At 45.8% G+C, this 16,080-nt stretch overlaps 1 protein-coding gene across 10 annotated transcripts in view; it reads right to left on the reverse strand.

Moving 5' to 3' along the window:
• The window catches only part of ADGRB2 (adhesion G protein-coupled receptor B2), a 161,883-nt gene that overhangs the window by 17,545 nt on the left and 128,258 nt on the right, over nt 1–16,080 (reverse strand). For 9 of the 10 annotated variants that reach the window (XM_082232767.1, XM_082232772.1, XM_082232771.1 and 6 more), the window contains 5 exons: nt 8,674–8,824; nt 4,828–4,897; nt 4,024–4,090; nt 3,573–3,658; nt 789–887 (listed from right to left, as the gene is read on the reverse strand). In XM_082232767.1, the coding sequence (XP_082088893.1) occupies nt 789–887; nt 3,573–3,658; nt 4,024–4,090; nt 4,828–4,897; nt 8,674–8,824 (473 nt within the window). The remainder of the gene's footprint in view (nt 1–788; nt 888–3,572; nt 3,659–4,023; nt 4,091–4,827; nt 4,898–8,673; nt 8,825–16,080) is intronic. The other variant, XM_082232769.1, reaches the window with a different exon arrangement.

The raw sequence follows: 16,080 nt of genomic DNA on the forward strand, positions 1-16,080 counted from the left end.
AGCGGAGCATGCAGCTTTGCCACTGTCTATGACATCTCAAAGATTGAGGATCACAGGAATTCAGAAAACAGAGACCCTGGGAATTGGTTGCCAGGCAGACTAGACAATAGTATGTGGTGGGGGTGGGGAATTGGATCTGGCCCATGAGCTGCAGGTCCTTACCTCCCCAACCCCTGGAGGGGCCAACCTAAACAGTTGGATGGGGTAACCCCTCTCCCTGCCATCTGACAGGCAGATCCATTTCCCTTGGCCTAATCACAGCAGTGCTTGTGAAGGTGCAGCACTTCCAAAGTACCAACAAACAGCTGATCCTTGTTGCTTCCAGAGGCACAGGGCTTTCTTTTTAGGTACCTATGCAAGCCCTACTTTTGATATGAGCCACTTCTTTACCTGCCCTTTACCCAGCGCCACATAGGAGCAGGTGGGTGTGACTTGGCTGAAACAGCCTTGTGGGCTGAATGGGGAGGCCTGGTGGACCTAATGAGATTCGGAGGCTGGAGGTTCCCCATCACTGCTCCATGGTATCCATCAACCGGCACTATAAAGAGGCTCCACAGCATCAAAAGTAATTGCTAGCTAAGGAATTGCGCCTTAAGTAAACGTTAGCAGTTCCCGTGAGAGCAGGTGACATTTCTAACTGTAAAATTACAGAGCCCAGCCGAGTGAAAGAAAAATTTAGCACCCATCAACATGCACTGTCAACAAAGCAGCCAGAGAGAGAGAGAGAGAGAGAGAGAGAAGGCAGCCAGCAGAGCAAGTGTATGAGGAGGACAGAGAGAGAGACTAACATGGCGCTGTTGGCAGTGGCGGTGAGCAGGGCTGTGCTGGAGACCACGCCGCACTTGGTACATTTCAAGAGCAGGCTGCCACACGGGGGATCCTTGAAGCTGAGGGTGTTCCCAGTTCCACACCAACCAACATGCATTATGTTGCACCCACCAACCCATCAAGGTGTGGAAGGGAAGAGGCACAGCAAGAAGACAAAGTAGCCAGAAGGAAAAGGAGGCGACAAGACCGACAGGAGGAGGAATGGGGAGAAAGCAATTGAGGAGGGGGAAAGAGAAGAGAGAAATAGAGAGCTGGGTTAGTTGCAGGAAGCACGGCTTGTTAATGGCCAGCATGAAGCAAGGCAGGCAGAAATTCAAGGGCAGGATTTAGCCCCTTTGGCAGATGCTGAAGAGGAGGGGAAAGGCTGCCTTTTTGGGAGAGAGGGTGGGACTCTGCATTGTCCCTCTTCTATCTCAAGCTGTGCCATACATACTCAGCAGTGTCTCCTGACATTCCAGGCAACAGGCAGAGGCTGAGCCCTCCTCCCTGCCACGCCACCATCAACTGGAGCTCTGCTGCCCCAAAAGCTTTGAATGAGGTGTTCTTAAAATGAGGGTTTGAGCTTTTTGCCACTGTGTGTGAGAGAGAGTGGCTGTACGATCAGGGCAGGAACACTCTACACAGTGGGCCACTGATGTCTGCACATTGCAAATAGGGCACTTTGAGGGTGAGCAGAGCTCTGACTCTCAATGTAGAGCTGGGCAATTTGGGCACCCAACCCTCTAAGATTGGCTTGCACAGCTGAGCCCTGCTGATGACAGGGATGCTGCTTGCCCCAATGTCTCGTCCCCAAAATAAATTTGGATTTTTGAGTGTTCATTACTTAATAAGCTTTTCAAAGGATTGATTTGCTCAAAAATCCCATTTAGGGGCTGCTCCCCATTTCCTTGAAAGCCTTATTCTGGAGAAGGACAAGCAGATAATGAGTTCCCATCAACATGCAGCCAATGCACAGTGAGCCTTTTCCCACTGGGGATTGTGGGGCTGTTGATCCTGAGCAGGAAATGCCATTCCCTGGGAGGGTTTCTGTTCAAGGGAGCCCTCCAATGCATGTTACCCTCTTCCCTTCTTCATGGTAAGGGGCTGGCAGGGAAATACAGTGCTGGGATATTAGTCAGTTCCACTCTGAGTCAGACTCTATTCAAAGTAGGGCCTTGAACAATTTCAAGTGGCCTGCCTCATTCAAGTTGGTGTTTTTTCAAACCTCCCCCATTTCTAAAAGTAATTTTATGCACACACATTTATGCACGCATGCACACAGACGTGCACACTGCCATTCATTATTTTAATCTCTCTAGGACTCAAAATAGGAAGGGAAAGTGGAGTAGATGTTTTATTGCCGTCATTAACTCTGAGCAAAGCCGCCATGGTGTGACTTTAGCGGTGCATTTTTTCAGGGCTCACTTTCTCAACCTAAACCCACTGTTCTCAGCTGAGCCAGCCAGTGTTTCCAGCATCTACTGCAGCTGCCTGTGGAGAGCCCCCTCGCAACCCTTCCTCCCAGCATTGGTGCTGTGTTCCAGCTTGCTCACCCTCCCTCCCACAGAGCCTAGCTGCTTCTTGGGTTTGAAGCTGCATCGGAGAACAAGCGGGCTCTCAGCAGGCGGTTGTAGCAGCTGTTGGAACAGCTAGCTACTACAGGCACCTGGAGGCTTCACACCATGTGGCACTCTGTTCGCAAGCGCTTGTGTGAAAGAGGGCTTGGAGGAGTTGATGCTCTTTTCCCTAAAGTAACAAAAAACTGGTAACTAAGTGAAGTCTGAGCAACCACGCAGGCAGCATGCAAACCTACCTTCGGAACTCAGAGTTATACCTTGTCTTTCTGAGATGGTAAAAGTGCATTTCTGATGCATTATAAAAGCTTTCCCCAAAATAGCATCCTCCAGATGCATTGGACTATAATGCCCATCAGCTCCAGCTAGCATGACTATGCTAGATGGGACTGATGGGAGTTGTAGTCCAATACATTTGAAGGGTGTCAGTTTGGGGAAGGCTGTATTGCACCCAAAAAAGCTAAGGTCACATTGGATTCAGAAGGGGCAGTATGTGTATGCATGTGCCTGTGATATCAAGGGAAGTTATTTTCCAATATGACTAGCAAAGCAGACTGCATGGGGGTTTTTTGTGTGTCTATAAGTTGCCACCAAATTTTCAGCTGATCTTGGTGAACTTGGAGGTCCCTGCTTAGAAAACATAACAGTCCTTCCACATCAGAACAAAGGCCCATTTAGTCCAGCATTCTGTACTCACAGCGGGACCTGAGGACTACAGCAATCTCCCTGCTCAAGCTCCCCAGTGAGTGATATTCAGAGGGATACCGCCTCCAATACTGGAGGGAGTACACAGCCAAAAGCAGCTCACCAGATGGGATGGAGCCACTATGCTAGCTTCCCAGCAGGTGAGTTGCTGTTGCTTACTGGGAGAGAACCCCTTCTGTATATAGCCAACATGGCTGGTAGCCACTGGTAGCCAAATGTCCATATTAATTATTTTCAGAATCTGCTATAAGAATCAGATTGCTGGGATTTCTCCCTATAGAAGGGTAGTGGGGTGGGCTCCCCCCAAAAAAATCCCTTTATATTTTGCTCAGCAGGAGACAAACACCCTTTCTTCCTACATCATTGCCCCACCACATATATGGCACCTTGTTTGCCTGGCAGGTACGCCAGCTTCAGAATTTTGTCACAAAAAGAGTGTCTGGAATTGGTGTGTGCAGTGTGTGTTTGTGTGGGGGGTGGCCTTACCCAGCTCGCTGCTTTTTGGACTTATCTGAGATGCCATCCCGAGACATGAGCTTGTTGAAGACGATGATTCCGATCAGCATGTTGACCTGGCAGTGGAGAGAGAGAGATCCACAATCAGCAGAATCCCAGGGCTATCTAATTTCTAGGCCCCTTAAAATTCACATTGTAGCAGACAGCTGTTAAATGAAAAAAGATGCCTCAAAGCGACATACTATTCCACAAAATGCAAAAACAGCCCCTTTAAAAGCAAACAAAAACCCCAACAACAACAAAAGCAAAGGGCATATCAACAAAATTTCTTAAAGTGCTCAACCTAAAAGGGAGAAAACGACGAGTCTCCTAAAGGCCTTTTGCTCACCGGCATGGAAAGCGATGAAATGGCAGCATAGTACATAATCCGCAGAACAAGCTAACGGCCACCAACACCACTGGGCGGCATTTGAGCACCTACCAGAACAATCACAGCAGCAGGGCCAACAAAGGCGTAGAGCAGCCCTCCTTCAAGGGACAGCCAGCAGCTGGGGAGAGAAGCCAAGAAAGAGGAGGAAGGGTCAAGAAAGATCTCAAAGTTTAAGGCTCCTGGATTCCTAGTTTTTAAACAGGGGCAGGAGAAACAGTCAATTTTGGTTTCTCGGTTTCTCACTTTTCCAATTTTAAGTTCAGTTCTCCATGCTTCATATTAGTTTGATATTTTATATATATTTTTTAAAATCCTCATGAAAATTCATCAGCATTTTAGTATGAATTTCTCCTTACATAAACACATTTTTTGATGGAAGCCACCCAGTGGGTGGGGCAACCCACTTAGATGGGCAGGATACTACTACTACTAACATTAAGCAACTTTGTCTAATGTGCACATTTTTTCAAAGCAATTTCCCCTAATACACAACATTTTTGTATGAAGTTTTAATGTATACATGCATTTAAATGCAAACATTACCCTAGTATATGCTTTCCCCCAAGCATTATTTGGCTGGAGATCTGCATTACAATATTTGGAAAAAATGTGAACTTTGAGGGCTGACTATGTTTTAGTTCACTTGTTGTTTTGGAAAGTGTGAATTAGGCTCATTGACCTTTAAATGCAAACTGATTTAAATCCTCCCTCCCTATTTATATCTACACAGCCTGCTCCCATCTCAGACGTGTTGAGGGTTCTTAGGTTCTCCTTAGATGTTTCAATTCTCCTTCCCCCTCCCCATTTTATTTTAAGAAGATGAGACCAGAAAGCTTTGGAACCTATGGAACCTACTAGCTGGATGTTCCGTATCCTTTGGTCCGAGTAAAGCCAACAGAGACAGCAACTACCAAGGCTGGCAACCCTAGATGGGAAATACAGAGATGAAAATGCAGGTAAAACCACAAAGGAATTCTGCATCTGAAGCACTTTGTGGAGAACCAGCTACCAGGGACAGGTGAATTAGGTCCAAGCGATGGGGAAAGGACCCCCCCCCTTAAAACATACATATCCCCCCCCTAAGCATTTGCATCATTAACTGCATTGCAAAATTCAGAAGGCTATGAGATTCTGACTGATAGCTGTGTTCTGCATGTTATTCGGCAGTTCTGAACTTGGACTGTTGAACTAGGTTGATTCACTTTAAAATGCAGCCTGAATAAAATCCCCATCCATTCCTACATCTGACCATCTCACAAACCACCTTGGTTTCTATGAGCAGTCCTTTGGCATAGTCCCAAAATCCCCAGGGGGGTTGAGAGCACTTGCAAAGAATGCTCACAAAACCCAGCACGATATCTTTTTAATGCATCCTTGGAATGGAGGGGGAGAGGTAACGGGCAGCAGGAGAGAGTTGTGCTTACTACCAGTGAAGCATGCAGGCCTGCTAAGCTCCTGACCTTGAAGTGACAGTTCTGACCATGCTCAGACCCACCATTTTCTGCTGGGACCAATTGGGCTGTTCTGAGTAAACTGCAGGTCCCTTGATCCCACAAGGAAATTATGTTTCTGAGCATGCTCACCCTGCTTGATAGTGACCTCGGCGTGCTTCCAGCTTCAGTTACTTCCGCATTTTGCAATAGTAAGGGTTATTTTTCTTTTCTTCCAAAGCAATGGGGAACTGGCAGGGGAGGGCATTAATGGCTTATTCTGAGGACTGACCCAAAAAGGTGTGCGGGTTTGCATGAATCAGGTTTCCCTCCCCCCTCCCCCCACCACAAACAGTGTTTTTGTTTTTGCTGCTTTTGCATTTTGAGTTCACCTGCCCACAAGTTTTTGCCCCGTTCCTGGCACTTGATTCACACAAACCTCTGCAACAAAGTGGTTAGAAGGTAAAGTTGCCACACACAGATTTTGAATTGTACTGATTAGTTACAGGTGGAATTTCTCTATCTTTATCTACAACTAGCCCACCTTTATAGGGACGCGGGTGACGCTGTGGGTAAAACCTCAGCGCCTAGGACTTGCCGATCGCTTGGTCGGCGGTTCGAATTCGGTCCCAGCTCCTGCCCACCTAGCGGTTCGAAAGCACCCTTAAGTGCAAGTAGATAAATAGGTACCGCTTTATAGCGGGAAGGTAAACGGCGTTTCCGTGTGCTGCTCTGGTGCCGGTTCATCAGAGCAGCTTCGTCACACTGGCCATGTGGCCCGGAAGTGTCTGCGGACAGCGCTGGCTCCCGGCCTCTAGAGTGAGATGAGCACACAACCCTAGAGTCTGTAAAGACTGGCCCGTACGGGCAGGGGTACCTTTACCTTTACCCCACCTTTTGTCTCAAAGAGCAAATGGAGGAACGTTTGACTTTCTACCAAGAATTCTTTGATTGTGTGGCCCAGTCTTACCTTTCTCTCCCTCCCTACCCAGAAGGTTAAGTTTGGGAAAGGGGGGGGGAGTGAAATGAATAGCAAGCAAAGTTGGCATAGAGGTGAGCTAACTACAGACTGAACTGCTGGTTACAAAATGAGCCAAGCCAATCTGCAGAGAGGGGTTTGGCTCACCTTGCAATGGCTCACCTCATAAGCTGGCCTAAGTTTTCCAACCTGCAGGAGTTATTTTCTGAACATTCCCAATTCTGGACATCTGGGGTGCTTCCTGACTGTTGCTGTTTGCAGACGGGAGTTAGTTACCTACCAGCAAATTCAGCTCGCACTATTAAAGCTGACTGGGAGCTCTTGTGCTACAAAACTGCTTCCCCAAAAAGATATGAGATAGCGATAAGGAAAATGACAGGGAAATGCACTGGAAAGTGTTGGGTAATAACACTTGCTTTGACCCAACATCTAACCTACCCACGAACGAATCAGAATGAACACTCATTAAATAGTCAGTGCATCTCCCTGCAAAAAGTAAGGATGCCCAATAAACTGGTCTGGAAACCCCCTTGATGCCATGCCAGCTTCTGATTTTGTCGCACATTAGGTGAAGTTTTCATTCTCCTTACACTTCCCAATTTGTGAAACTCCTCCTTCCAAAAGCAATTGGGTGCAAACTGTTTTTCCGAGATCAAAGACTGGCTTGCAATAAGCATGCACATCCCTTGACTGCTCTGCACCTTACTGATTGCCTTCATCACCAAAGCATTGTGCTGGTGATGACAGCAGGTGCTGAAAGAATTCCATTTGCGGTGTTAGAAGCTGGCAGTGAGGAAAGGCTGGAGGAAGCTCTGCCTGCAGAAGAGAAGACTGAAAGAGCACATGGCAGCATCCTTTATACAACTGAGAGGGGTTTCACACAAAAGGTGAGAAAGACTTGCTGCCTGCTGCCCTACAAGGCAGGACAGGACTAGATCTAATGGGCTGAAGTGACAGGAGGGTAGGTTTTGGTTGAACATTAGGAAAATAAACTTTGTTAACAGTAAGAGCAATTTGACAATGGAGCCAGTTGCCCAGAGGGGTGAAGGGCTCTCCCTTACGGGTGCTGGGACTGTTCTAGTTCTGGATTCCTTGCACAGAGCCGGAGTTGATCAGCCTTCCCCAATCAAAAGCCCTTCAGATGCTTTGACTACAACTCTCATTCGCCTCGGCTAGCACAGGACTGATGGAAGCTGTAGTCCAACATACCTAGAGAGCACCAGGCTAGCAAAGGCTGGTCTAAGTGGCCTAGAAGGCGCCCTCCAACTCTAGGATTCTGCTGGTTAAGTCACTTGCACCTTCAAGCCACTTCTTGGATGCTATTGCTGCAGTCAGTAAGGTTTGTATCTGATGCACAGGTTCACCTTGAAGCTTTATTATTGTTTATTGCCAGTGGCCACGACAATAAAACACACATGTGTAAAGAAAGATAATCATCAAACCAATAAGACAGGGATGAACCCTGACAATACAATAAACAAGATTTAAAACATTCATTTATTAAAAACGCTTCCCTTAACATTTAGCACTGATCCAATTCAGAAAGGCCTCTACAACTAGTGAAAATAAAGTGAGCCTATAGCTGACGGATTCTCCTAGATGCCATCTTATTTTAAAATCAGCTGGTTGGACTTGTAAGCAGGACTGAAAGGGAGATTAAACTTAACCTCCAGTGAATTATATAAAGAACAATGTAAGATATAGTGCACCATATTCAATTTCACCTGTTCTACATACACAAAAACATTCCTTTTCTGGCCAATCCGAAAATCTAACAGGCAAATATTCAGTTTGGAATCTAAACTGATTAAAAAGCATGCCTCTCAGGCAAAAAAAGTTAATTCCCACAAATAGGTGGCCATTTTATCGTCCAGTTTTATTATACAAAACGACAAGCTTACAATTCTTAATGTGCTCAAGATCCAATGTAGTGTGAAAGTCACCAAGCAGTATATTTGTTGCACTGGCAGAATGTTGCTGCACAAGATAAAACACAAGCACTTTACCCAAGATTGTTATGCAACAGGTTGCACCAGAAGAAATAGTTGTTGCACAACCTGCTTCTGCAAGCACAACTCTTGTGTTGGATTTCTTTGTTGAGCTACCTTTAAACTCCTGTGCTAGTGGACTGAGAATGTTAGATATGCCCGCAAGCAACGAATGTTCCTGCACGAACCAGACCTATAAGGCGATTACCCCTTTCCCTGTGTGATGCCTCCCTGATCCTCCCCACCCCCACCCCACAATCAGGGAGATAACACTTTGGTACCAGAAGAGAAGACGCCCTCTTACCCCATCCGAGGCAGAGGAAGCGTTTACGAACTAGGCGTGTCCGGATCCTGCCAATCACAGCCAAGTAGGATTGCCAGGCCTCTGTCAGCACCCAGCAAAAGGAAGAGAGGAAGAAGAAGTGGAGGAATGCAGCAGTCATGGTGCACACGCCCTGGAGATTGGGGAAGAGAAGAAAAAGAAGGGAGTGAATGAGAGTCATCAGAATGCAGGAGCGTCCTACATACCGTATTTTTCGCTCTATAAGACGGAGCAGACCACAAGACGCACCTAGTTTTTGGAGGAGGAAAACAAGGGGGGGGGTATTCTGAATCCCAGAACAGCAAGAGGGATTGCTGCACAACGAAAGCAGCGATCCCTCTTGCTGTTCTGGCTTGTGGGATAGCTGCACAGCCTGCATTCGCTCCATAAGATGCACACACATTTCCCCTTACTTTTTAGGAGGGAAAAAGTGAGTCTTATAAAGCAAAAAATACGGTAAATGAATTGGGTTGTATTCTAAAACAAATGGCATGCATACACACCCCTTGCCATTGAGCCCCTTTCCTTGGAGAGTCACTTTCCAAATCTAACTAAGAATGCTTTTTAGCATTTGCATATTTCAGGAATCAAAAGCAGGGGTGAGTGGAAGGCAGACTGGGATGCTGTGATGCATTATTGCACGCTGGCTGTTCAGGAATTTAGTATGAGCCTCTGTACTTGAACCCTCGAGGGGAATTTCCTCCCATACTGGCAGATTTCTGTGTAACTTGCAATAGATCAGAAAGGGTTTGTGACGTGCAACTGTTTAACAACAAGAAAATGACCTAAACTAGGCTGCTGAAATAAAGAAAGCTAACCTCAGGAGTGGACTTTTTGTGTGTGAAAGGACTTTGAGCTCAATTTAGTTCTGGCACTGAAAACAAATTCACATGCTCAGATGTGCCTCAGAGACACTCTGCCCTTTCTTTCTTTCTAACTGTGTGTCTTTTGCACCTTGCTCTGGTTGACAAAAGCACGAAGTTCTACTAAAAATCCAAGTTGATACGGAAGTCTGGCCCAGAAATCCACGATTAAGCAAAGGGATTTCCTGTCTCACTCTTAGCCAGTAGCATATTGTGTGACTCTGCTTTTCCATGACATTGTCATCACTGATACATTGCTGTGATGTCATCGACCCAAATCACATGGGTCACCTTGACAATCAACTGGATTAAAACAACAGTGTGGGGAAATGAGGCCGATGATTGCAAAGGGAAGGAGCAGGACGGGGGAAATTGCATGAAGGAGAACAGTATAGAAACAAACTGAAGGCAGGATGTGCTTTTTGACACTCCTGAAAAAGTTGTACTGTGAAGAAGGAGGCCTTTAAGCGTCTGTGCTTGTTGCAATGGGCATATTCTAAATTGTGAAGGCATCTGGTGCCTGAATGCACACACATGTGCATACAGCTCCCGAAACACAACGCTGATCACAGGGCCCCAGTAGGGATGGGAAAATCTGTTTATTTCAGTTTCTCTCAGTTCCTCATTTTTCCAGTTTTATGCTCAGTTTTCCACATCACTTTGCAAATTCCTTTTTGAAAAAAGCCCTCATGAAAATTCACCAGCATTTTAGGGCTAATTTCTCCTAACAGATACATATTTGCAATGCTTTTTTCTGGGGGGACGCAGGGGTACGCATACCCCTAAACATTTTGTGAATCTTTGCACTTCTCTACATTCACTGTATTTATTTTCCCCAATTTGAACTATAAAATGGTGGTTTTCTTGAGTCAAAATGAGGGTGCCCCTAAACAATTTTTTTTAGAAAAAAGCACTGCATATTTGTATGCACTTTTGCCTAATACACACATTTTTGCACAGTGATTTCCCCCATCATGATGCATTTTAATGCTGTTTTCACTAATATACACACTTTTATGTGCATTTTACCCTAGCACATGAATTTCTGAACACCTTACATGGCCAGGGAACTGTACTGCTAGTTTTAAAGTATGGCTAAGTTTCAGAAAGCGTGAATTAGGTAGGTTTCCTTTAAATGTGAACTAAATCAAAGTTCTCCCCCACCAAGGGGCAGAAGAAGAGGGCGGTGGGGGCGGTTCACCCCAGGTGTCAGTACTGAGGGGGGTGACATTCGGCGTGCCACCCACCTGCAACTCCCAAGCCTACCCGGAGCTGTTGGGGGAAGGGGCGGAGCTACGCTGCCTTACTGGCAGCCTTCCCCTTCCCCCTTTGTTTTGACAGCTCAGGGGAGGCTTGGGAGTCGTTGGTGGGTGGTGCGCCGTTGCCTCCCACTCCCCGGCTGTTTCCTGGGGGGAGAGAGCCTCCCCTGAGCTGTCAAAAGGAAGAGGGAAGGGAGGAAGGCTGCTGGCAAAGCAACACAGCTCTCTTCCCCCCCTGCCCAGGAAGCAGCCCACCATGGGTGGCTCGCTCCACCCCCCATGCATGGCTCACTCCACCCTACTGGGCATCTCACCCCCGGGACACTCACCCCGTCCCCACGGCCCTGCCCCCGGGTGCACAGCCTGTGTGTCGCTCTGGGTGAAGAGCAGCTAGCTCTGCCTCTGCCCCCACCCCTGGGTTCAGGCGCATATGGAAATTTATTCAAAATAAAACGGACCCTGTGCTTGCAATGATACACTGCAAGCCCTGCACTGTATCATTGTGGGGCTGGATTTCAAAGCCTAAGGCGAGCGACACAACTGTCCCTTCCCGGATGCTGGATAAAAACTGGCAGAAGTGGCTGTTGTCTCCACCAGCCTCCCACCGACTTTAATCAGTCAATGGCTGCATTAGGCTTACTGGCATTATAACAAAGAGACAAGTGCTAATAGGGCATACTTGGCTCTAGTCCGCAAGCTGGAGAAGGAGCTAAGCGAGGAGAAGGGACACAAAACACCAGCAATGCACAAGCACAATTTGGGCCACGAAACACGGGAGATTCCCAATGTTGCAACAAACAGCAAAGGGATGGTCCACCAGCAACTTCAGCTAACGGGCTCTGCATTCAGCCTAAGCCAGGCCTGCACAATGTGGGACTAGGGACAGAGAAGAAATCCATTTTAAATGGATTTAAACATGGAATTTGGCAGTTCAAAACCACCCCTTGCATCGAGTGCCTGCTTTTGTGCATGTCTCCCATGCCTTGTTTTCTTAAGAGCCTGACTATGCATATAAACACATACAATAAGAGTCAAGTTCCACACTGTAATATATTCCTGCAGCATAATGTCACAAGTATATTCATATATACTAAGATCAAGCAGGTGCCTTCACTGTACTCTTTTCAGGGCCTACTGAAAACATTCTTCTTTAGTCAAGCTTAGAAGGTTTAGGTAATTTTACTCTGTTTCGTATTGTAACTTCTAAATCATGAGTTTTTCCACGATTTTATTTTTTTATCTTTTTGTAAACTGCTTTGAGGGTTGTTGTTTTTTATACAAAAAAACCCCCAATCAAGTAATGTATAAATTTTATGATAAACAAACAAGCACATACAACCCATTAGGTATATTTTGTATGTATTTACTTCTCTGCTGGTTAATTTAGGAAACCTGCATATTTGTATAATACGTGATTAGCCTTAGATGTTTCAGCTTCTTATGGAGATTTAGGGATGGACAAATATGTCACTTCACCCCATGTTTGTCAATTTCTGTATGCATTACTTGGTTGGAGAACTGCACTGCAGAAGCGAGAATCTTGAGGGATGGCTGTACTTTGGCTTGCATTTTGTTTTGGAATTAGGTACATTCACCTTCAAATGTGAACTGAATCAAACTTCTCCATCACCCCTTATGGCGATTAAGGAGCGAGACAAGAATTAGGACAGCTGATGTGGGTAAGGTAGACAGCAAGAGCCTGCCTGTGGCCCATGAAGCTGAACACAGCCCACCAGCTGTGCATTAAGGCCTTTCAGGGGCTTTGCAGCTCCCCTGTTTTGAACCTGTTGTTGTTGTTGTTGTTGTTTAGTCATTTAGTCGTGTCTGACTCTTTGTGACCCCATGGACCACAGTACGCCAGGCACTTCTGTCTTCCACTGCCTCCTGCAGTTTGGTCAAACTCATGCTGGTAGCTTCGAGAACACTGTCCAACCATCTTGTCCTCTGTCGTCCCCTTCTTCTTGTGCCCTCAATCTTTCCCAGCATCAGGGTCTTTTCCAGGGAGTCTTCTCTTCTCATGAGGTGGCCAAAGTATTGGAGCCTCAGCTTCATGATCTGTCCTTCCAGTGAGCACTCAGGGCTGATTTCCGTCAGAATGGAGTTTTTGAACCTAGCATGGCCCAAAGATTTAGAAGCAGAGTGGCAGATGGTACACCTGAAGGCTGAAGGGGGGGGGGTATTTGCACACACATTTGTTCCCCTCTAGTAGCTCTTGTTGATCTTATGGTATTTTAAATATACTTTAATTTCTCTCTCAGAAACTTCAAATTGTAAACAAAGTCTAAACACTAGAAAGAAAGCAAGACTATCCTCCTGTGCCCAATTACAATCACATCTAGTATCTTTGGAATGGAAACCTAACTAGGCCAGTGTGCCAGAGGTTCCCTACCACTGACTCATAGGGTAGGGTGGTTGGGGAAACCCCACCAGATGGGCGAGGTATAAATTATTATTATTATTATTATTATTATTATTATTATTATTATTATTATTATTTACACATGCTAAACAGTGAGAAATTTACAAGATATTTTTCATTCCCAAAAGAGCATTGTTGATTACCAAGGATTTTTTAAAAATCTAAACAATTGGGAAACTTTACAATCTGATAGTCTGCAGTGCTGAAAATTGATACATTTCAAGTTACTTTGCAATAGTTTTGTTTGTTTGTTTTGCAACTCATGCTGGCAATAGTTGCTCAGTCGCAATACAATTCTCTCTTCTGAAAACTAAGCAACTCCTAATTGCCTGTCTCCTGCCGCAGTCCAGAAGCAGCAACTCCCTCGGCCATTTCATTAACAAGGGTTTCATCCAGCAAGGCCCAGACGTGCTAGCAGCTCCTCTGGCATACACATACCCCTCCTTGTACTACTCATGCCTGCAACATGCTTTCTGAGCTCCTCAATGTCTCTAGTACATCAAGAGGAAACGCTCCAGGGTAGTGATCTATTATGCACGAGGTCCCTTGCACAGCAATGGATGGGCTGCCTGGGGGCTGAGAGGGAGGCTGCAGTCACCTTTGATCTCCCTGGGCTGAAATTCACATGTCAGTTCTGGAGGGTTTGCACTGTAGAAGGGGTAGGTGTGGAGGGGAGAATGGATGAAGATATGCTGCTCCCCAGATTGTAGCACAGCAAATGGAACCAGACCCTGACAGAGTTGTTCCCCCCCAGAGAGTCAAATATGGCATGAAAGAACAATTGTTGTTTTAGATGGGCACATTCTTTTCTTCCCTATCCCACTGGTTAAAGAGATGCTACAGGTTTTGGAGTGCCATGAAACCTGCAAAACCCATGTCACCAGGGATAACAGCTGGACACAAGAAATGAGAGTGTACACCAGAACACTTTTGTGTATAAAGTTCTGACTAGTACAAACATTTTTGCAAGCAAGCTCCTCTAAATTAATCAACTTCTGTATGTTATTTTCACTGTCATATGGATCCACACACATTTTCCCCTAACATATGCATCAGTGTGCATTCTGTGAAGTGCATCACAACATTTGGAGAAGTGTGAAATTAGGCAGTTTCTCGGTAAAATGCAAAGTGAAATTTCTCCCCCATCACTAGTGGTGGCTGCTCTGCCCACCAGAGCTTTGGGTCCAAAGGGACCAGGCAGGCTGGAGCAGCTCCTCTGAGATTACAGTGGTGGAGTGGAGCAGGGGCCACAACGGTGAGATGACTTTATTTGGCACTATGGGATGGGTGGACAGTGAGAATGGTACAGTCCTCACCCCTTACATTTTAAGGGAGCTCGCTGAGGGCATCTTATCCTGGACTCCTCTCCTCCCCTGTAAAACTGCTCCCCCCACCTGCAACTGATGCCCATGTTCTTTCAAGCCAACAAGAAACAGACATTCTCAGGCACTGAATTCTGTGCCCAAGCACTGCTTCTGTCTCTCTTAAATAAGAAACATTTTCCAGCACACAGTACTTCTTTACTCGGCTATGTAGCATTGCCCCCTTTTCTTCCTGGGTGTGCTGGCTGCAGATAACCAAATATTGCAATTTCCTTCATGCAGACAAGCACTAGGGCAGGCTCCCTCACTCAGTATGACTCATCTCCCAAACAGCTGCTGCCTCCTTCCTTCCCTCTCAGTGACAATGATGTAGCTAGAGAGAGTTGGGGGTGATGGGAGGGGGGAGAAGTGACTGGGAAAGCTCCTCAAACTCTTTTGAGGTGGAACATATAAAGAGTTCTGGGTGGGGTGGGAGCTTCTCTAGGCCAGAGTTCTGTTCCCAGCTGCATTCAGCTTGCCTCTGGGAATCTGTGCCTTAAGGCAAAGGTAGTCTCTATACACCTTCAAATATCAGGTTCCAAAGGCAAACGAAAGGAAGACACACAATCAGAAGCATAACCTTGAAAGAGAAGGGGTGGGAGGCACACATTATGTGAAAAGCTGTAGAGAGGATCCCCTCAATATGAATTTAGAAGTCAAAATTAAATAGATATTCTTTATGAGCTCAACTGTGTTTAAATATTTAAAAACAAGGTATAAAATACTCCATCTGCTGGGTTAATATTTAACATTATATTATTTCATGCACCCCGACTAGGTTGATAAAGTACTTTTTAGGTGCTTACATGATACTATTAATATTATTTAGCACCCAATCTTGCCCAACTTTAAACTTTTAAATCCCACTGATCTCAGTGGGGATACTTAACCTCATCTTTAAATTAAAGCTTGTCTGAAAGTTCTCCAACGGGACAGTTCAACCTAATGTTGGTAGCTTGTGGGGGCACTGAAACCAGTGCCACCTTTGCACACCTGTTGTCGCCACTTCTGCTATTTCACAGTGGCGGCATCAAATGGCAGCAGTGCCTACTATTTCCCCATATAACCCTTATTACATCATGTTACATCATGATACAGCATTGCTTGGTAGACACCCTCACAGCCTTTATTTTGTCCTCAAAGGCCACTGAGCTGCTCCTCCTGTCACTTTTGCAGTCAGCAAATGGTGCCAAGAAAGTGGTGGAAGAGCCCATTGGCTTAAACCTCCCCACTGAAATCAAAGAGAGGTTCACAATTGCTTAACTTTAAGATACATCATTTCCCTAGTGTTCCATTCAAATCTCCATCTTAATCAAGCTGTAAAATCAAGATATCACGCATTTCGAAAAGGTGGCCTTTTTTATTCAGATTTTGAATATCTGGCCCAAATTTTGAAAGTTTGCCTTTAGCTTTATAGAGAAGATGCGTTTTAAAAAGTGGAAGGTGGACAGATAGAAATCAATGTTAAAAGCAGCATGGAGCCACGC

Source organism: Podarcis vaucheri (assembly GCF_965113315.1).
Source record: "Podarcis vaucheri genome assembly, chromosome: 7".
NCBI classification, from domain to species: domain Eukaryota; kingdom Metazoa; phylum Chordata; class Lepidosauria; order Squamata; family Lacertidae; genus Podarcis; species Podarcis vaucheri.